The sequence below is a fragment of the Antennarius striatus genome, chromosome 22 (assembly GCF_040054535.1).
Source record: "Antennarius striatus isolate MH-2024 chromosome 22, ASM4005453v1, whole genome shotgun sequence".
Classification (NCBI taxonomy): domain Eukaryota; kingdom Metazoa; phylum Chordata; class Actinopteri; order Lophiiformes; family Antennariidae; genus Antennarius; species Antennarius striatus.
Window position 1 is genome coordinate 6,436,370 of NC_090797.1, and position 19,859 is coordinate 6,456,228.

Consider the following 19,859-nt stretch of genomic DNA (forward strand, 5'->3'; position numbering starts at 1 on the left):
GTAAAAAAATTTCTACAAGTACAGTGATTCCTCTACTTACGAATGTCTCTACTTACGAAATTTTCTACTTACGAAATTTCTCAGGAGGAACATATTACCTCTACTTATGAAAGAAATTTCGACTTACGTAATGTAAAAGCACAGTATCGGCTGATACTCGAATAAAAACACAGTATCGGCTGATAGTCGAATCTCTCACATGTTCCTGAACGCAACATTCTCATAGCTGCTCTCCCATTACGTATCTTCCTAGCATCTCATTGGCTAAGAGGGATGCCACTCCACCTCTGTGGAGCTAGAGGTGTTTATGGAGTGTCTCCGGCATTCGGCACTCGACCCATGAGGTAGTCTGATAGTTTTGCGCAAATATTTCTTGTCCATACAAACAAAGCAAGAGATCATAGAAAGCATGAGAAAGGGATGCCTTTGGTTGATCTCACCAAAGAATATGGCCGTAATGCATCTACAATCGCCACGTTATTAAAACAAAAGGAAGTTTAAAGAGTTTAAGGCATGGCGTGGGTGGTTGGATAAGTTCAAAAGGAGGACTGGAATTCACTCTGTTGTTCGGCATCGTGAGATAGGAGCGCATGAACCAAAGAGGGAAAAAAACAATGGGGACAGCTGCTAAAAGGTAAATGACTGTCATTATTATTCTTTACTCTATTCTTTTTTTTTTATGTTATGCACAACTCTCATTTATTGTGTAACAATCTAATCGTAACATGTATTTGAAAAACAGAAAAAGGTGAAAGAAAAAAAATCTTTTAAATCTGAATGGAGTTAATAAATATACATTCTACTCATTCATATCCATTCAGCACTACACTGACATACCTCCATGCCCGCATGCCGCATGGCCGAGTTTCTCCCTCCAGAGATGTTTATTAGAAACTCTCAGCTTCACAAAGTTGTCAGTCTGTTTTAAATTCACTAACAGAGTAAGAGAGAAAAATTTTAGTAAACAAAAAAAATTACATAGGTCTGCATTCAAAAACGGCTGTAGCAAACATGGAGCACCTACTTTGACATAATTATTTCAATATTCATTCGGTATACGTCTTGCTAGGTCGTTCCTCCTTTAGAAGGAGCCTATCTACTTCTTCTCTGTTTGAATGCAGCGCGTCACCATTAACTTTATAATCAGAGGCGTCAAAGGCAGTATCTCTCACTACCGCCCCCTAGTCTTAAGGAGGAGACAACGACGACGATGCCCTTTTTCGGACAAGTGCATTTTAGATCATTTGATGGGCTCCAGCTCCCCGTAACCCGCGACAGCAGATAGAGCGGTAACAGAAAATGGATGGATGGATAGATTTTCTTAATGACATTGAAAATTAGAAGAAGAAAAAAAGGTTACAACAAGAATAAAATTCTGTAATGCCATCCAATAGCATTCTAAGGTTGAATAATTTGATTTTAAATATTTCTATGAGTGCCCTATAAAGAATTATGCACAAAAACATATTCCTGGAGAATCTCAACGATTCACAATTTCATTTGTTTTTCTCTTAAATATAATGACATTACCTCATGTTGTTAATTTTAGTAAACGTTATGCCTTGTTTCTAAAAAGGAGCCTATTTCCCATAAGTGGGCGTGGCCTGTCTTTATATAAATGTGAGTAAATTAAAAGCGAAAGTGCTTCAAACCACAGCATGGCCTCTGCAACGGGTAAGTACACTTTACTGTGATTTTCTTCTGGTGTTCATCTGCCCTCTACTTGTATTTGAACCGGATTTCAGCCAAGGAGATTTGTATCATCGTTATGCTTGGGGAGTTACAGTATTTAGTGACGTTTATTAAATAGAATGGGCGTATTTAAATTTATGGTTGGTTAATCTTGACGTCACATGAAAACTGTATCATGATAGAATTATTAATATGTCATATTAGGGGGGAAATGAACGGAAATGACACAGGCTTTAACTCTACCTAGGTCACAATTTATCAAAATTCACCGTTATAGAAAATCTACAACCTGGTTTCACTTTCGCTTCTTATTTTTTCCTCTAGCCGAGCAGTACAATTAATATGCTTTTTCAATGCCTGCTTCTTATTAATTTCTTATTATACGCGCCGTTTAATTGTTATTGTCTAAATTGTACTTAAATTTTTTATTTTAAATATTTTCTATCAACTAGTATTTTTCAACGTGACCACGGGCAGCTCATAATTTAAACATCCACTAGAGGGTACTGTTACATGTGTCATAAGGACCGGGACACTGGAACGCTTCATTTTTCTGTTTTGTGTTTTTAATACGTGATTGGGTCTTATTTTCTTCACTACAGGACTTGGACATGAACCAGCTGTGAATTTTGCACATTGATCAACTAATAATTCTAACCTGTATGTGATGGTTGCATGTCTTATTCCTTAAAACATGAGGTCAGTGACCTGCCTGGCTGGTTGGGGTCAAATTCTTTCTAAGCATTCTGGAGAATGCTATAGATTTTAATGAAAATCTTCTCAACATCAAACCTTGTTCCATATATCATTTTGCCTTCCAAAATAATAAAGAATAACAAGGTGATGTGCATTAATGTCTTGGGAAGCATTCCATCATCACTGGAAACTACAAATAAGTGATCACCAACCTTTTTCTTCCTCTGTCCTTTGTGCTCTTTCTTCAGACTCTGATGTGGAAAGCGCTTCTGGGGAGGACTTAGATGTCAGCAGTGAGCTGGACAGTGACGAATATTCAGATGTAGAAAATGACTGTCGGGTTTGTTTATGGGCAGAGAAGATGTTGACAGCATTTATTTTATGACCCTCATTGAAATACATCTATTTGATGTGTATTACTATAGTTGTCACTCCAGTGCTGACGAACATCCTCCGTATTTATCTTTTTTTTTCAGAATTCTGAGACACAAGCTTGCAGGTTTTACAACAGTGGTGGCTGTCGGGATGGGCCCAGGTGTCGTTACCTGCACGTCTGCAAGTATGCACTGCGAGGGAAATGCCGTAATGGATCCAAATGTAAGCTGAACCACAACACGGGTAGAGGATCATCCTTTGGTGCAAGAAGGATACATTCACACCAGCCATCAACAAATGACGAGGGGACAAAAGGTTGAATGATTAATCTTTCTTTCTGATCCCCATCTTAACAGCAAACTTTTATTTTCTATGTGTGTGAGTTTTATATGTGTGCATTTGCTATGTGCTTAATTGCTTCTGTAATTCATTCTTTGTAATAGATGTGAGAATGATGTGTGGTTTTGATTCACATTAGTGCATACAGTATTCAGTAGATGATGTGATGAGTTTGCCCCAATGACCCTCAGTTCTTTGTCTTTTTTAATCCAGGCCCAATTCTTAATGATGGTCGATTCTACCAGTGGCAGCTGAATGCTAGAAATTCCTGGAAGGATATTGAAAATGATCACGTTATTGAGGCCCAGTACTCACTGCCCCACACCAAAAGCATTAAAATCTACAACACACCTTATGGGTAAAGGATAATAATTTAAAATAAATTTAAGCACAGAAGGGAAAAAAAGATTTCTGATTAAATCAAATATTTTTGTCCCCACAGGTCAGTGAATATAGATTTCAATAGAATGAGAGTCGATGGGAAGAGTGTGAGAGTGAGACGTTTAGATGATGGAAACACTGAGTGGATCTGGTACTTCACCGTGCATAGGAAGTGGAACAAATATGGAACCAAGGTAAATGGAGTCCCACCTAAACCTCTGTTTTTTGTACAAAATTACCCAAATTCCCATCTTTTATTAAAATTCAGTGTGTGACCTGAAATTTTCTTTTCTAATTTTCTCAGACGTTAACTAACATTAATTTCAACAGGTTTCATATGGAACCTGCAGCTCTGTAACCAGCAATGATATAGAAAAGAAGTTCAAGACTGACCCAAAAGGTTCTATTACTTTCAGCATCACTGGTGAAACCTTGGAAATTAGATTCGAAGGTGAAGCACAGACAGGAAATTGTCATATAATCATGCTGACTTTGAAATGAAGAACTTTGTTTTCTGTGCAAATGCTAAAAATATTTCATTGTGCCTGCCAGAAATGCAACAAGTGGGGAAAAAAAGACGCAGGAAAGTGAATCGTCGCCCGCTGTACCGTCACAAGCAAGCAGGAGCAGGGTGAGCTTGTATTTTGCCCATTGGGGTTAAAGGAGTTCAATTAAAGGATTTAATATTGAATTTACACATTTTCTGAGAAATTATTCAGATTTATTTTGAAAAAAGCCATGTTAGCCATTTATGTTGTTTAGTTTTAATGCTGACCCAAGGGACGTATTTAACATAGAGATGTGAAAGTGGCAGAAATGTTAGCATCATTTTAAAAGTTATCAATCTGAGTCTGTTTTTCTCCAGTGTTTCTCAGGCAGCTGCAGCTTTACACAATCTTTCTTTGGGCTCTGGACCAAAGTGGCAGTTTGAGAAGAAAAGAGGAGGTTGGCATGATTTCAAACAGGTCAGTCGTCAGAAAAAGAGAAGTTACATTTATCTGGAAACATTATCATTAAGAGAGAAAAATTAGGCTCTAAACAGCTTTGTCTCGACAGAGCTGTTCTCAAACTGATTGCTCAATAACTAGTGATGACATCGAGCAGCAGTACCAGAAGAACCCAAACAAAGGCATGTTCTTCAACGTGAAAGGAGAGCTATACAAGCTGGACTTTAAAGGTTTGGTTAAATATTGTGACTATCTCCACTTAAATAGTAATCCAAAAACATGATGGGGTTTTTTTCTCCACAGAAATGAAACAAACCAACCTCAACACCAAGAAGTCACGCAAGATCAGACGTATCTAGAGGGTTACGTCTGACACCTAAAGGAGAAAACTTACAATCAACGGTTTAAAAACAGCACTCATGCAATTGCCTTAATAAGAGATTTACTCTGAGTGTCTGAGGTGCATGACTTAACCCTGGCTTCAGTGGTCATCTACTGATCATCAGCCCCTTTTATAGTATTGTAATGGTTAGTTTAATATAAATATATAATTAACACTCAGCTGCCATTAAATATTTTGAAATTTACCAACTCATACCTACTAACAGCTTTCACTCGGTTGATACTGCATGAGCTTTTGTGAAAAATTGACACAATTATACCAGGAAATACTTTTATTTTAGTTGGTAATGCTAATGATTCTTAAACACTGCCGTATTAACTTGCAAAGAAAAATGTGTCTTTAATTAATGACAAGAATCTCGTGTGAGGGCTTTAGTGACATCTAGTGGTATAGCTGCGTATTGCATACTGATAAAGTGTTGAAAGAACTCTATATAACTGCATTTTGCCTCTATCTTTTTTCTCCAAGTCTCTCTCTCTCACACACACCCACACACAATTTTAAAACCATTACAAATAATGACAACAGTTTGAAAGTATTAGAGTGTGTACTTTCCTTTATATGTACAATGATCATTGGACCATCTCAGAGACCAACACATAAAACTAGGGCCAGACTAAACATTTAACAACAGTGGTATACAAACAATCTTGTAGAAGAATAATCTTTATTCTGCTGCTTTGAGGTTCTGCAGGGAAAACACATCACAGCTCACATTCGCTTATTGATAAAATCTTAACTGCCTCACACAGAATGCTGACCTTCACGATGGAAAATTTCCAAGTACATAGATGTTTGAGGATCATGGAGAAATGATCCAAATTCACTACATAGCTTGAGAGCTCACCTGCTGTAGGTGGTGTTATTTTCACAAAAACAAATTACTCATTAAATTAAGTTACAGTTCAGAACGTTATCAACTAGTCAGCACAAACAGTGTGAGCAAGGTGCGTCTAAAAAGAATATATAATTCTCTTTAAAGATGTTCAAAGGTGTAATTTAGAATGAGTGCATATTAATATTAAGCTAAGAAAGTCAGACCATAATGATTGCAGGTCAGTGGAGATGAAGGTGAGGTGACATCCACGGATGCTCGAACCTATCGATGTGCACCTTTAAAAAAACTGATCAGAATTATTGCACACGACTCATCTAAGGCCTCTTAACTATTATGACAAAGACAGAAAAATTCCAAGGCCCTCACAGAATGATCCATACGACTGTATACGTACACATCTGAATACAAATGTCACCAGCAGTTTCCCTCACAGCTGAAAAGTGCTGAAATGAAATTACAAATGTACAGAAATGGTGCATGTGAGGATTTTGAGTCCTGTAACGACATCTGAGCAAATGCAGCTCAGTGAATAAAATGACATTGGTCAATGGAATAATTAGGAATCACTATTATTTGATTTTGATTATAAAATCAAAAAAGGAACTTTTTATTTTTAGAAACTTGCAATCAAGCAAATAATTTAAGAAGCAGCTGATTCAAAGAGAAATGTTTATATCTCTGTAACAGATGAGTGTCGAGCTTTACACATGTACCCATGTGTGGTACATTAGTCTAAGCAGTACATACCTTCTTTTTCAATTGTTTATCATCAGCTAAAAGTATCACTGGTGTTATAGCTACTCCGCTGTCATCTGAAATATATTCATACTGCAGGAAATGTCTTCTGTTACCAAAGGATGTGAAATGGTTGGTCAAGCTTTTAACAAGCCTGGTTGGATGTCACATAAAATGACGATTCAGGGGTTTTTGCAGTCTTTAAAGAGAAAAAGATTGCAACCAAAAAGGAAAAATGTACAGCAGATTGGATCACCCATCTTCATTTCCTCTGTGCCAGAGAACAGCGGCGCTGTCACACTCCTACACCCCATTTCATCATTTTTCCTCCTGGATGCAAATGACTGCAAGCTTGTCAGCGTTACACTTCCAGCTACCTCCCACCAACGTCAGATGTTTTTATAGTTTCTTTTTTTTGGTCTTTTTTGCCAACTCTCTGATCACTTTAGTCATGCAGCAAATCCCAAAATACTCCGCAGACACCCAAAAAAGGAACAGAAGCCTAAACTAAACAGATGCAAAGCATGGAAGCAATTTCTTTCTATCTTTTTGAGCTCATTTTAAGCGGCAATACTGATGCTACTTGTTAACAGAGTGACGTTCATCCATACACTCGTCCGTAATAACACAAACCTTCATGAATAACAGTACAAAACAGTAGGAAACCCCCAGCATGTAAAGAACACAGCATAGAAGAAAGAGTTCCCATCCCGAACATTTGTTCTTCTGGTCCAATACAAATTCAATTCAGAAGCAGGCTAATTTGCCAGCTGAATTTGAGGCGGGAGCCAGAGTTCACACCAAGCCAAGTTAAAAATAAAAAGACAACAACAACCATGGAAGGATTTTGTTTTCAACGCTCCGTTCTGTGAGAATTCAAGGCTCATTGATCCAGAGTTAATAAAAGAATATAATCAACCTGGCCTGTCTTTTTAAACTTTTGTTTAGCCAAATAAGTCTTTTAAATCGTTGTTGGTAGATGCACTATGTTTAATTCCACTTTGGTTCAGGCTAGGGGCAGCAGCAGGCTGAGAAAAGTTCTGCGGGCTGAAAAACGGGTTTGCTTGCACCCCAAACCCACTGGGCATGCTTCCCATACCTATCTGAGTCTGAGTGTTCTGGGCTGAACCAAACTGATTGAGCCATGGGGTGTTTGTGCCAGGTGTTGCCTTTGGACCCATTTGGTTGAGGACGACTTTGGGTTGGCTGGGTGTAAAAAGACTGTCCAGGGCTGACATGTCCGGAGCTTTATTTGTTCCTTGATTAAGGGCTCCAAAGTTTGGGGTACTGGTGGTGGTAGCCATGCCGCTGTAGAGGCCGGGGCCTGACGGCCGCATTCCCATCCCCATGACTCCTGTCTGAAAGCCAATAGGCTGGTTGAAGCCATTGGAGACTTGGACGCCCATGGGGCCCATTATGGGATTGGGAGAGGGGAAGGCAGAAATGGTGCTGCCCTGCACAGGGGCTGGTCGTGGCGTGTTGGCCAAGGCCAGACTGTTTAGCGAAGTCATGTTGTTCAGAAGACTGCTGGTTAGATCTTTAGTCTGAAATTAGAAAGATTTAGCATCACAATCCATGAGTGCTTCAGGAAGTGTTTGTTAGGCACGGTGTGTCCAGGCTTTTACCTTTGTGTTGGTAGTGGAGGCCGATTTGATAGCCTGGGGCGCTAATGGCTGCTGGCTCCTCAGTTTGGCTGCCTGCTCCTGCTCCTTAGCCAAGCGCTGTTTCTCTTCTAGAGTCAGAGACATCTGGGAGGGAGGGGAGAGCGAGGAGGGGTCAGAAAATGTCAGATGGTGAACAAACTGGACTGCATGCTGAATGGACAAAATGGACAAAATTGGTGTTTCCATACTCGATTAGGCTGCGAGGATGTTGATGCAGAGCCGTTCTCTTTCCCGTTAACCCCGGCGCTGCCAAATATATCATCGATCTGAAAGCATTAGAGAAAACATCACACCTAACGTTTGATTTGATGCATTTATAGGAACCTTTAAGGCAAAGAACATTCATTGTGCACCACGTATACCTGTACTCTTTAATCGTTTACATGGCAGTCATAGAACTGATTTCTTACCTGGTTGCCACTGCTGTTTTTCACCTCCTCTGACTGGTTCCCTGGGTTTGAGATGTTTATGGTCCTTTTGCAGAAAAAAAAAGCCATAAACAATCAGAAAGCATGAATTTGAATAAATTTGAATATCAAACTCATCAACTGCTTGTTAAGACAGATTCAATTTCCTTCAAGTTTTGAAATCCATTCATACGTATAAGCATTTTATTTTTCAATCAGAAAATAAAAAGGGAGGCAAATCATTTTAATTAGTAATACACACTTGTGTTGCTCCTGCATGAGGTGCAGTTGCTCCAACTTGGTCTTGTGCTCCGTCTCCATGCGAGACAGCATGTCCCGTATGACCACCATGAATGAGTTGAACTGAAACATCAATAATAAATAAAATTTAACATTTGAGCCATGTTTCAGTAAAACATGTAAAAAATTTTACAGCATGCTGGTGTTTAGCTCTGTATTACCTGGTTGAGGTTGAGATTGTTGTCTATACTGAGAGACACGAGGTGGGGAAGGATTTTGGTGGCAAGGTGCTCTTTGGGGATACCCAGCTTCTTATGGCTGAAGGTGCACTTGTAGATTCCTGAAGTGGGGAGTGAGGAAGTTAGCAAACACAAGGGGTTGCGCAACTGTGTCAATTCACAGGAACTGAAATAGGAATGAAGTTTGTACTGTTTCTTTACCTAGAATACCCATGAGTACCGCTGGCTCTCTGGAAGGAATCTGTTGTAGGAAGGGCAGGATCTCATCGATGACAAACCACTTGTCTAAATATTCCAAGATCTTCCCCAGACACACCAGAGAGTTCACTCGTACCTACATGATACCAAAAGAAGGCAAACACGTAGAAAAACAGGCATGAGGACAGAAAACTCATTGATGCTTTAGTAGACATCCTGAAAGCTACGAGCAGAAAATGTCTCATGGAGACTCACAGCAAGAGAGGAGGTCTTCAGGCAGGCTGATTTGACTCGAGGAATGAGGGCATTCTTCATAGATGGGTAGTCAATAAGGTTTGCAAATGTCGGAATGATGTTCAGGCACAGCTCCTGCTCGGCAACGAGGAGAGGATATTATGAAATCTGCTTTATGATGTAAAATGCATCAAAAACTGTCACATTTCAACTTCCAAGCAGCTGTAATTCCCGTCCTTGTACCTGGATCTGTACAGAAGGGGCTTCTAGGGCCCTGTAGACCATGGGTAGCACAGAGTTTTTGATATCATCTGCTGGTGTCTTGGTTAATAGTAGGTCCATCTTCTGAAGGAATATCAGCAGGATCTGCACATACCATTTAGCAGAATGAAAATCATGAAAATCAAAAACAGAACGCGATATTTTTTACAAGTGAGAAATGCATCAAATGGCACACACACACACACACACACACACACACACACACACACACACACACACACGTTTAATGCTGCAAATAGTGCCAGAGTGTTCACAGCAGAGACCACTCACCATATTGCTAGCCTGAGGAAGCATAGAAAGAAGGATACAGGGAAAAACCAGTATTGATACAATGTCAAATCAAGCACAGAGCAGGCTTTTTAGTCTGATGTACAGCCAAAAGAACAAAAACATGCAAAGACACAGGGAAAAATTACGATAGCAATGTCCCTCTAACAATTTGATCCTGATATGCTTAGGTACACTTAACAAGCTGATTTCTTTTAGATCTTTGTGAGTCTATACCTGAACCGGCTCCTGCTGCTTGAAAACAGGTGAGAGGTCAGGCAGGACGAGGCGGATATACTCCTCCTTGGTGCACTCTTCTGCAATCAGGAGCACATTGGGGAGCACAAATGGAACCATGTCTGGGTTGACAAACTCGGAGGTCAGCGCCGGCAAGATTCGATAAATCACCACTCTCTGTGTGAAAGAAAATCAGAATGGATTTGTGAAGCTGTGACAGAATAACCTCAAACTGAATCACTGCATTGTTTTGTAATCCTACAGATTTAGTCGTACTACCTTGGGTAGTTTGGGTAGGACTTTAGGGAGACCTTTGTAGAACTGAGACTTCTGTAGGTTGTCTCTTTGGAAGAGGGAATCAAAGTATTGCAGGGTCGTAGCGCCCACGTCATCAAAAAATGGAATCTGATTTTCACACAAACAAAATCAAAACACATGGGAATTTCCACATACGATAAAATATACTTTCTTTTGATCATCATGAATTCAAACCTTGGTCATCTGGTCTGCATCTGGTCGGACATTGGGCGTGACGCTGAGCAGCATTTTTGCGTGAGTTCTAACCTCCTCTGGGATCTTGTTCAAGAGAGCTGGATTCATGGTGGTTAACTGCATTGAGAAAAAAGCAGAATACCAGCAGAAAATAATCAGCATTTGCCTGCTTTGCCTCCTGAGCTTAAGCAGTTCTTTTAATATGTCAATCAGTGATGAGGATGACTTCATGTCTTAAATTCTGCCCTATTTAAGAACTTTAGACTGTGTCAACGTTCACAGCTTCACTCACCTGATCCAGCTGCCTGCTGAAACTCTTAAAAATGTCATGCTTGTTGACTTTGAAAACAGGCTTGCCCTCATTGAAGATGGCGTGCATGACCACTCCCAATGAATACATGTCGGATGCAGAGTCGCAGCTGACAGACAGTATGTACTCGGGGGCCAGGTACTCAGGGTTGGGAAGGCAGAGAGGAGGAAAGTTGGGTTCCCACTCTTTACAAGTGTATTTAGGCTGAGGAGGAAATGAGAGTATAAAAGTGTGAAAATATTTATCTGCATTATTTTGGCAGAGCACCTTAAAAGGCAGGAAGCCCTGCTGGCTCACCTCAGCATCTGAGGGGTTGGTAGAGGAGATGCTGAAGTCAAAGCCCATGATCTTCCAAGATCCACTCTTGTTGAGAATGATGTTCTCTGGACACAAGTTTCCATGGACCATTTTCACACCACTGTGGAGGAAGGACAAACCCTCCGAAATCTGAAGAGATAAAAAAAAAAATTTGGGAAAATTTCAAAGAAGATTAGGGTAAAACAGAAATGCACATATGAAAATACAACGAATGAGTCAAAACCATATTCATAGCTCATTATCCTCTGGATTGGACATTTACTGGTTGTCTGTTTTCTATTATAACAAATACAATCTGTGGGTCCTGGTCACAAAATACAGTTTACAAGTGTAATCCCAGCCTTTACTCTGATAAATTATGATTCTGAACATCTCTAAAATATCTGACCAAATGATTGATACCAAAAAATAACAAGCAATTAATAACCAATCTAGTTCTTAGTTGCAGCCGTAAGGAAACTTAGAAGCCTCTCACCTGTAGCAAGCCGTACTTCATCTCCACATCATATAGTTTATAATCCTTGATTTCACTAGGCAAGGGGTAAGGTAAGTTCTCACACTGGCCCAGCACATTTGCCAGACTAGCAAACACCGGCTCTGTACAGAACGCCAAGCAGTCCCTGAAGATCAAGTATAGAAATCATCAGCAAAATTTGAAACACTTGTGAAGTTGTTCTTGACATATTGGCAATTTGTCAGTTGGCAACATGAACAAAGGCAACAACTAAGACAAATACGTTCTTTGAATCTGCAGCAGTCATGACTGACAATGAAAGATAGACTGGTAAAGAAAAAATAAGCAGAGGACAGCCTCAGAGGCCATGCATTATTCAGAGGCCAGTCGACAGTCCTCTGATCATGAGAAGCTTCTGCTCACACATTCACACACAAGGGCAAACCCACAGATTCATTATGCATTCTTTACCTGCAATGCCTAGCTCCTCTTTCAGTGCTGACTCTCTAAATTTTCCTCTAAATATGCACACTTTTATGTGTGTGTGTGTGTGATGTTTGTGTGTGTGATGTATATGCATTATTCACCGTGACTCTTCCAGAGGATGCTGTACAGTTAAAAGACGGGGGTGACGCAGTCTGGTCAGCTGTTGCACCCCTCTTTTCAGGGAATCAACGATTTGGTCCTTCTCAAATTTCTGATACTTGTCGATCATCCTCTTCTCAAACACAAACACTGCCACTTCCTGGGGGGTTCAAAGGCAAACAAGCTGAAACTACATTGTTACTGAAACCTTTGAAGTACGACTGTTCTGATGAGTTGGACAACACACACACCTGTTTGGTGGACTTCTTTATGCCATCATAGATCCTCCAGCATGTACCAGGACCCCCACTGGCAATATGTCGTCCAACTTCAAACTCCCGTGTCACTGGGTTGCCCATGACAGAACTGGTGAGATCCGCCGTCACCTTGGTGACAGTGCTCTTTAGCTTATTGAGCATAGACTCCATGTTTACGTCTGACGTGGCAGCTGCAGGTGGAGTTCAGATCAATCAGGAAAGGAAAGCAGGTCCAGAAAAACACAGTTTAGCCAAAGTGGTGAAGACCAGTTGTTCAAATGTCAAAAGCCCTTGTGAATTTTGTCAAAAGAGTTGATATTGCTTCCTGTAAGTATTGTGTAAAATAAAACGCAAAGATTAAAATGTGCACTAAAGTTCTGTTGTATTCAATATGCTGATAGGTATAATAGAGTGCAAACAATGTCATTATGATTGTGTGCAATGTTTTAAGAATGTGCTGACTGGTTGACTCGCAAAATTGAATATTACAAAAACATGACTTACAGTAACCTGTTCTTGAAATAATAAGCATATCATTAATAAAAACACAGGATAGCCCATGCCTCAACCAGAAAATAAAATGACTCAGAGCAAAGTCAAACCCAACAACCTAAAGTTTCTCTTTCGAAATCCTTTGACATAACAGCATGTGAAGCAACAGGACAACAGACAAAAAAATATCTGTTGAGGGCAAAAATAGCATTCTTCCTTTAGTGCCACACTCACTCATCACTCCTTACTGGGCTTATAACAACTGTACTGCAACTAGGTGTATTTCTGGAAACTGTGGCTAACTGTGTGCAGTTTTCATAATAATTCTAATACATTACTACTATATTTTGTTAAGCATCAATATGAAATGAATCAAAGCATACAGAATGTGACATGTGCAATGCAGCATTACTGCAGATGAAATTTGAAAAGATCTTTGCTGTCTATGCTTGTAAACTGAGGTCAAAACCAACATCTTTTTTTTAAAAAAAAAACCTTTTCTTTACCCAACGTAGATGACTGTAAGGCAAAGTTCTTTAACAGAATTTCATCATATACCCTGTAAGATATCTGAGACTGTTTCAAATGTTTATCTGCAACAGGTTTGTTGTATTTAGAAAAGGATACACAGAGTTCATAGCCATTGTTCTAATGTTAACAGGAAATACACAGGGAAACTACAAACAGCGTTTTTCACGTTCAACTCGCCGACGGCACAGAGCCTTTCCTCCTAGCGTAGTTGGTGATTAGCTAGTTAGCTGGAATGATAACAGAGTTAAACATAACAGTGGCTTGTTGAACTGGTTGTGTTTTTTATAGTTTATTCGTGTGAGATTAAACAATATTTTTTTCCGGTTGGATAAATTCAACACAAACCACATTTGTCGTTGACACTGACTGATGGTCAGGTGGATGACTCAAGTCTGACAGATAGCTTCCTGTTAGCCAATATCTTCATTAGCTAAACACATTAAAAACTAACATACATTTAAACACATCATTTACAGACAGCAGTTATCTTCTCAACCCGTCTTCCGACGTCATTCCTACCCTTGAACCTACAGAAACTGACATCATCGTTGTCCACCATGAAACACTTCTTAAACAAACACCTCACGATGGCTACGGACCCTGGCTAGCTAACTAGCCCAACTAGCCAACAATACGACGTTATTGTGTTTATTAACCCAGGAACTGACAGCCTGGAACCCTCCAGCTGCTTACCTCGGATGTGAAGGGGGTCACGGATAAATTTCTAAATAAAGTAGGTTATCCGCTGTGGGGGTGTCAGTTGCGACAAGAAAACACAGCCCCCATGTCTCCCAGTGGCACACGAAATGAGATTTGTTGGTGCGCTCGTCAATGAGTAACCGCACTTCCGGGTTTTTAACGCAGTCACGTGATACGTCACTTACATTTATTGACTACTGTATATTAAAATACATAAAATAGTATTACAGTAACTATTACACCTTATAAATTATAAGTAAAGCTACGGATATTTGACCATGAATTCGTTTATTTTTGACATCTCCACTTTTCATACAAATATTTCTTTTAAAAGAAATCTTGTTTGCCGTGAAAGAAACTTAATACGAATCAATTGTAAATTCATGAACATATTTACACAGTATATACATTGTTGACAGCTGTAAAATAAGAGTATGTGATCAGAGAGAATATTTTGAGACGCATAGATTAATGTGGCAGGTGATGAGGGGAGAAGGAAAAAATGATTTTATATTAGAGGAACACTAAGTGCAGGTTGCACACACAAAAGTACAGCAATGTTGATCAAGAAAAAAATTAAACTTTTATTGTATTTGTATTACACAAAGACAAAATAAAGCATGTCTGATTATTGTAAAGTGCATTCTATCATTATTTCAGTGTATAGTAAAAACAGAAGCTGCTGATTGAAATTATAACGACGATACAATTACCGTGGGATTACTATGATTTGATTCAGCAACAATAAAATCCAGCTGTGGTAGCATTGATGAAATTAGTAGCCATCAATAACATTAAGCCATCATTTGTACATACATCATTTCATAATGCACAATGTTCACTGCTCTAAGAAAATACTTTAACAGTGTAAGAATTTTAAACAATAAAGGCAGATTACAGGTTAAATACAGCTCCAGTGCAAGATTAATGTTGTACCACCTGAAAAGTTAGCTCCCAACATTTGTGATTTATTTTGGAAGTGGAATATCATCTTTCCAAAAAATATGTTGATGCTAGCAAGGAGAGTACTTTTTGTGAACAACTGAAGAATTTTGACATTTAGTAATTTAATGAATTTAAGATATCAACCTGAGCTATAGTTGGCCTAATATATTATGGTACACTTGAACCCTTCAATTGATTTGAGTTATAATTTTAAAAATGTCACAGGGCCAAGTTAAAAACAATAATGCTTATTCAGATATGAGTGTAGGGCTGAAAAACAAACTCAAAAATCTATAAAATACAATTATCCTTTTGCATCTTGCAAACCACAGATAAAGCCCCAATCAACCTCACTTAAATATCTAAGGATATATCAAATCACTATTTTATTACACCAAGAAAGTTTTTTAAAAAAAATTAGTCCACAAGAGGAAAAATAATAGTCAGTAGTCCCTTTAGTTTCAATACTTTATGTACCGGTTTCCATAGAAACAGCAGTACAATCTCACAAATTAAGGCAAATGTAAAATGTTACTCAACATAATTTCTAGCCATTTCTAATCAAAATTACCAACCATTTCCACAACTGATATCATGATGAAATATTATCATTTCATAAATTAGTGCAAGATATTTCAAAATGCCTCCTTAAATTACAGTATTAATCAGAGAGCCAACACCTCCAGTGCTACAGGGCAGTGAGAATTATAAATATCTAATAAAAGAAATACAACAGCAGACGCAGCAACACTTCTTTCTATAGTAGCATAACCTGCATTAATGGCATCAATCCCTCTACACAACCAGACATAGTTGTGACTGTATGCCACTTTTTAAAGCTTCTAAAATTAAATCTAAACCATTATTTTTAAGTGTGACCACAGAAGTTAAGCACCTAGGAAGTCAAACAAACACCTTTCTGTTGTGTGCATCAAAAGGTGCTGGACAGATGTTTGAAGAAGACCACAGGGTGATGTTTTTCAAACTCTTTCAGCATCCTCCTCTTTTGCTTGACAGGTATGGTTTCGCTAGAGGAAATGTCATGAAGGAGCTTTTTGAGGCCTTCCAGGGTGGTGGCCTCTCGCTGGTCCTCATACTCCTGTACCGTCATCTGCTGGCAGAAAGTGAACGCTGCAAGACACAAGAGGACAGAGGATTTTGACCTCCTAATGCAGTACTGTGTATGCTTAGAACTCGGGTCATTTTGCAGACAGTTACAAACTGTATGTTTAAACAGTCTTTCATTTGTCTTATTTCCAGGTGACGTTAAAAATAAAGAAGCATTTGAAAGACGTTATATGTATTACAATGAACATTAAGACTTACTAGCAACTGAATCAGGGTCTTTTCCCTGCTGCATGGTCCTCAGTGTTCTCCTCACAGCTTCAATAAGGGATGTGGGAGTCTGGAATTTTTGTAGGTAAAACAAGTTAACTAATGTTTTTAAATGGTGCATCCAAATTTGAGTGTAATTAAATGTACTATCAAGTATTTGTAGATCTAATTAACCACTGACGTAAAAAAGTTCAGGTTATGTGAAGCTTTTTAGCTGTCATTAAATGCAGTGTTTGCAAAAAAAACAAATTAAGTCTATTTGTGTACCTTGAAAAGCTCATTACAATTGTCCATGAGAAACAGCACCAGGTTTTCGATTTGAGATCGAGTCATATCATGATTCTGGATAACTGCTCTCTGAAAAGTGCGGCAAACTAGGGCCCTGTTAGCGATCTGAAGGGAAGCACACCATTTAGAGAATGAATGTCTATTTTTTCAATTGTATTCCTTTACAATACATAACAAATATGCACAAAACCTTAGAGATGATAGTGCAGTTCGGTGGAGACAAACTACCTGTCTCTGAAGACGACATGCATCTGGGTGAGCAGCCGTGGCCATAAAGGTCAGCAGTCTCCTGAGTTCATCTCTCACACTTGTTTCCAGTAAACGCAAACACAACTGTGATGCTCTGATAGCATCCTGAACCTTTCCTTCACCTAGAAGGAAACAAAAAAGTGTGGATAAAAAAGAAGGCAGAAAAGAAATTGGATTTTGAAGAGATGAAAAACAATGCCAGATATCAAATTACAAATAAAGAACTGTAATTTATTGTCTTATATGTATAGTCTTGCCATCTGATGTGAGGTGTACCAGATTTGACTGTCAAATCTCATCTCAAGAAGACACAGGAGAAACCAAAAGTCACCTTAGTCCTTATTTAGTCTTACCCAACAAATTCAGAATTGCAGCATGTATGTCCAGGTGATGTCCAGAGAGTAGAGGAGTTTTTTCCGGTCCACTGTAGTACTTGGCAATGGTGTCAAAGAGAAGCCTCTTTTGACTTGCTTTCTGCTCTGCTTGTTCATTTTCTGAAAAGGCATTGCTGCCTTGTTGGCTGAGCTGTTCCCCTGCAACCACAATCAGCTGGTCGGGGAACAGCTCCAAGCAGTCTGCAGCTGACATAAGCCACCCATCTAAACTGAAAGAAAAGAGTAAGAGGGAAAGTAAACCGCTTTCCTCTGTGGGGGCAGTAAAGTTTTTTACACACTTTTTTATGTTTGTATTGAAAATTCAGGAACGGTTTAGATCATACAGAAATTTTAGTTTTATGTCCACTGTGCAGAAAAGCATGAAAGTAATAATCAGCCCACTAACTGAGGAAGATTAAGTGTGTCAGGCAGCTCTCTCTCCAGGCATGTGTTAGAAATAATTAAGTCCTGGGTGGCCGGAGGAGCTCCGCAGGCCTGGCCTGCCCTGGCTGGAGAAGTCAGGATGCAGTCCAACATGGGTATCTCTACTATCTGCAGCAGCTGCAACAGTGTCTGCTGCTTCCAAACCTCAGCTACCACTGGGGACAGATGAAAGAGCAGTAATGAGAAAATCTAATTTGAGAGGAAAATATTTGGCCATTATTAACTGTACTTCAGGAAATCATCAAACTAGCAAATACCAACAACTGAGCTCAATCTTACCAGCTTTGGACAGAATGGCAGAAGTTCTGTGGGTCGTATGTAGAGCAGGAGATAAGGCTGGCCGCAGATTGATGGTCTTGAGCAGCCTCTCAATCCTCCTGTCTGATGGTCCAACAGCAATGGGATTAGAAATTGTCCTCGGTTCCTTCAGCCTCCAGAAACCAATGATAGACATTAGTGATTAATCAAACTGAGGTCTGTGGAGGGGTGGTGGGTCATCACACTGCGTAATGTTGTGAAAGTCGAGTGATCACATTAAATAACGCTAAATTAAAACCAAATAAAATAAATTGTGGTAATTTCTTTATCAAAATTACAAATCAAATGTATTAACTGGGTTTATCTGCTAAGATCTAATACACAGATATGCATTTTTCCATGTCTGCCTATTTCAATGTTACTTAAATGCAATACACTAAATAAACCCAACTGCAAGTTGCAACACAACAAAAAGTGTAAGTAAAACGAACCTCTTCCACTTTATCTCCTGTTCCTCTGGTGCCGTGTTTTCTGCATTATCATCACATTCCTTCATGGCAGAATGAGGTAACACTTTATATTCCAGAAAACGGTACAGGCTACAGCTGCTGTCTTCAAAGTTCGCTTCCTTGTCTCTGCGAAACAGCTTCGCTCCCACCGGCTCGAACACCTTGGCCTCCATCAGAGCCTGACAGAGTCGGGCAGCTTTCAGTCTTGACACCTCACTTGTGCAAAACGCCACATTTTGCATCAAATAACTGAGGACGGCGTCAACAGCGTCCGAGCCCGTGAAACATTCGGCATGAACGCGGAGGTGCCTTCGACAGCAGCGCACCTCCACCTGGGTTTGCAGGGCCTGAATGATGTTGTACCAAAGCTGCGTGGCACCGAAAGGCCCGGAGAAACCTATTAGGAGCCACGGGATAACAGGAGGAGTGAAAGTAATGTCACATCACAAACTATGAGTGAAAGTGAACTGTAGGTGTGAAAAATGGAAATTTAATTCAATTTAGATGCATAATGCATGTTTATTTCCTTTTTAACACAAGCACATTATTTGAAGTGCGCCTCTGACAGATAGAACATACACATTTAACACCTAATAAACGACATGAACGTGAAATCATTACCTAAATATAAAACAAATAAGAGTTGTTTGTGCAGATATTTAAATCTTACCATGCTGTATATTTTCACGAAAACTTCTTGTTTGGCTGTTCAACCTTCTAAACCGAGGAGTCAAATCAACCGCCATCATGAGCTTTGCCTGTGACGTCAACAACTATCTTCTTCTGCTAAAAATGACTGAAAGGGAGACGCGCCCTCCCTCTACAGGACATAAAGTGTACTGCGATTTATCATAAAAAACAGCCTCAATTTAAGTACAGTAGATATACTTTATTAATCCCGGAAATTGTACACGTAGTACTACGTACTGTACTTTAACTACAGTTGCTCACAGTATATTAATAAATTATTTGGTCTGTTAAATCCATTTAATTTGTTGGTTATGAAAGCCACATAAATAACTCAATCAATCAAGGATCAAACTATCCAAGTGAATAAAGAAAAATAACAATCAAACACAAGTTAGAACATTAACTTTGTTCAAAACCTTTCCTCAAAGTTAAAATGGGCTTAATTACTGCATTGT

The 19,859-nt window shown here is 39.3% G+C and overlaps 3 protein-coding genes across 8 annotated transcripts; 1 reads left to right on the plus strand and 2 right to left on the minus strand.

Annotated features, from left to right (window-relative positions):
* The first annotated feature begins 1,629 nt into the window (after positions 1 to 1,629).
* LOC137589332 (protein mono-ADP-ribosyltransferase PARP12-like) lies at positions 1,630 to 5,221 on the plus strand. 4 transcript variants are annotated; one of them, XM_068307010.1, is made up of 10 exons: positions 1,630 to 1,674; positions 2,637 to 2,681; positions 2,865 to 3,078; positions 3,316 to 3,460; positions 3,545 to 3,677; positions 3,814 to 3,934; positions 4,036 to 4,114; positions 4,349 to 4,448; positions 4,540 to 4,660; positions 4,734 to 5,221. In XM_068307010.1, exons 2-10 carry the CDS (start codon positions 2,673 to 2,675, stop codon positions 4,787 to 4,789), a joined length of 978 nt encoding a protein of 325 aa, XP_068163111.1. In that variant the 5' UTR covers positions 1,630 to 1,674; positions 2,637 to 2,672; the 3' UTR covers positions 4,790 to 5,221. The 4 variants fall into 4 exon arrangements, with proteins under 4 accessions (XP_068163111.1, XP_068163110.1, XP_068163109.1 ...); XM_068307009.1 differs by having other exon boundaries at positions 1,637 to 1,674; positions 2,637 to 2,674; XM_068307008.1 differs by having other exon boundaries at positions 1,658 to 1,674; positions 2,637 to 2,728.
* A 209-nt stretch (positions 5,222 to 5,430) lies between these two features.
* scyl2 (SCY1 like pseudokinase 2) lies at positions 5,431 to 14,446 on the minus strand. 2 transcript variants are annotated; one of them, XM_068307006.1, is made up of 19 exons: positions 14,307 to 14,446; positions 12,585 to 12,781; positions 12,336 to 12,493; positions 11,770 to 11,914; positions 11,274 to 11,423; positions 10,959 to 11,180; positions 10,667 to 10,783; positions 10,454 to 10,579; positions 10,175 to 10,351; positions 9,941 to 9,952; positions 9,632 to 9,754; positions 9,410 to 9,523; positions 9,158 to 9,290; positions 8,939 to 9,057; positions 8,740 to 8,840; positions 8,481 to 8,544; positions 8,259 to 8,336; positions 8,032 to 8,154; positions 5,431 to 7,950 (listed from the first exon to the last, which is right to left on the minus strand). In XM_068307006.1, the coding sequence occupies exons 2-19, from the start codon at positions 12,759 to 12,761 to the stop codon at positions 7,351 to 7,353; spliced, it is 2,739 nt and encodes a 912-aa protein (XP_068163107.1). In that variant the 5' UTR covers positions 12,762 to 12,781; positions 14,307 to 14,446; the 3' UTR covers positions 5,431 to 7,350. The 2 variants fall into 2 exon arrangements, with proteins under 2 accessions (XP_068163107.1, XP_068163108.1); XM_068307007.1 differs by lacking the exon at positions 9,941 to 9,952.
* Positions 14,447 to 14,791: 345 nt separating this feature from the next.
* Positions 14,792 to 19,473, minus strand: depdc4 (DEP domain containing 4). Of its 2 annotated transcripts, none has more exons than XM_068306932.1 (9): positions 19,385 to 19,473; positions 18,697 to 19,111; positions 18,227 to 18,378; positions 17,910 to 18,102; positions 17,483 to 17,733; positions 17,109 to 17,251; positions 16,860 to 16,985; positions 16,584 to 16,662; positions 14,792 to 16,388 (listed from the first exon to the last, which is right to left on the minus strand). In XM_068306932.1, the coding sequence occupies exons 1-9, from the start codon at positions 19,461 to 19,463 to the stop codon at positions 16,189 to 16,191; spliced, it is 1,638 nt and encodes a 545-aa protein (XP_068163033.1). In that variant the 5' UTR covers positions 19,464 to 19,473; the 3' UTR covers positions 14,792 to 16,188. The 2 variants fall into 2 exon arrangements, with proteins under 2 accessions (XP_068163033.1, XP_068163035.1); XM_068306934.1 differs by having other exon boundaries at positions 18,697 to 18,893; positions 19,385 to 19,466.
* Between the last annotated feature and the right edge of the window lie 386 nt (positions 19,474 to 19,859).

Coding starts and splice junctions, on each gene's coding strand:
- LOC137589332 (XM_068307008.1), top strand. Junction 2,729..2,864: donor ATGTAGAAAATGACTGTCGG/GTTTGTTTATGG, acceptor TTTTTTTTTCAG/AATTCTGAGACACAAGCTTG. Junction 3,935..4,035: donor CTTGGAAATTAGATTCGAAG/GTGAAGCACAGA, acceptor TGTGCCTGCCAG/AAATGCAACAAGTGGGGAAA.
- scyl2 (XM_068307006.1), bottom strand. CDS start 12,761: ATGGAGTCTATGCTCAATAAGCTAAAGAGCACTGTCACCAAGGTGACG. Junction 12,494..12,584: donor TAAAGAAGTCCACCAAACAG/GTGTGTGTGTTG, acceptor TGAACCCCCCAG/GAAGTGGCAGTGTTTGTGTT. Junction 11,915..12,335: donor CATCCTCTGGAAGAGTCACG/GTGAATAATGCA, acceptor CTTGATCTTCAG/GGACTGCTTGGCGTTCTGTA.
- depdc4 (XM_068306932.1), bottom strand. CDS start 19,463: ATGATGGCGGTTGATTTGACTCCTCGGTTTAGAAGGTTGAACAGCCAA. Junction 19,112..19,384: donor TCGTGAAAATATACAGCATG/GTAAGATTTAAA, acceptor GGCTCCTAATAG/GTTTCTCCGGGCCTTTCGGT. Junction 17,252..17,482: donor TGCAATTCTGAATTTGTTGG/GTAAGACTAAAT, acceptor GTTTCCTTCTAG/GTGAAGGAAAGGTTCAGGAT.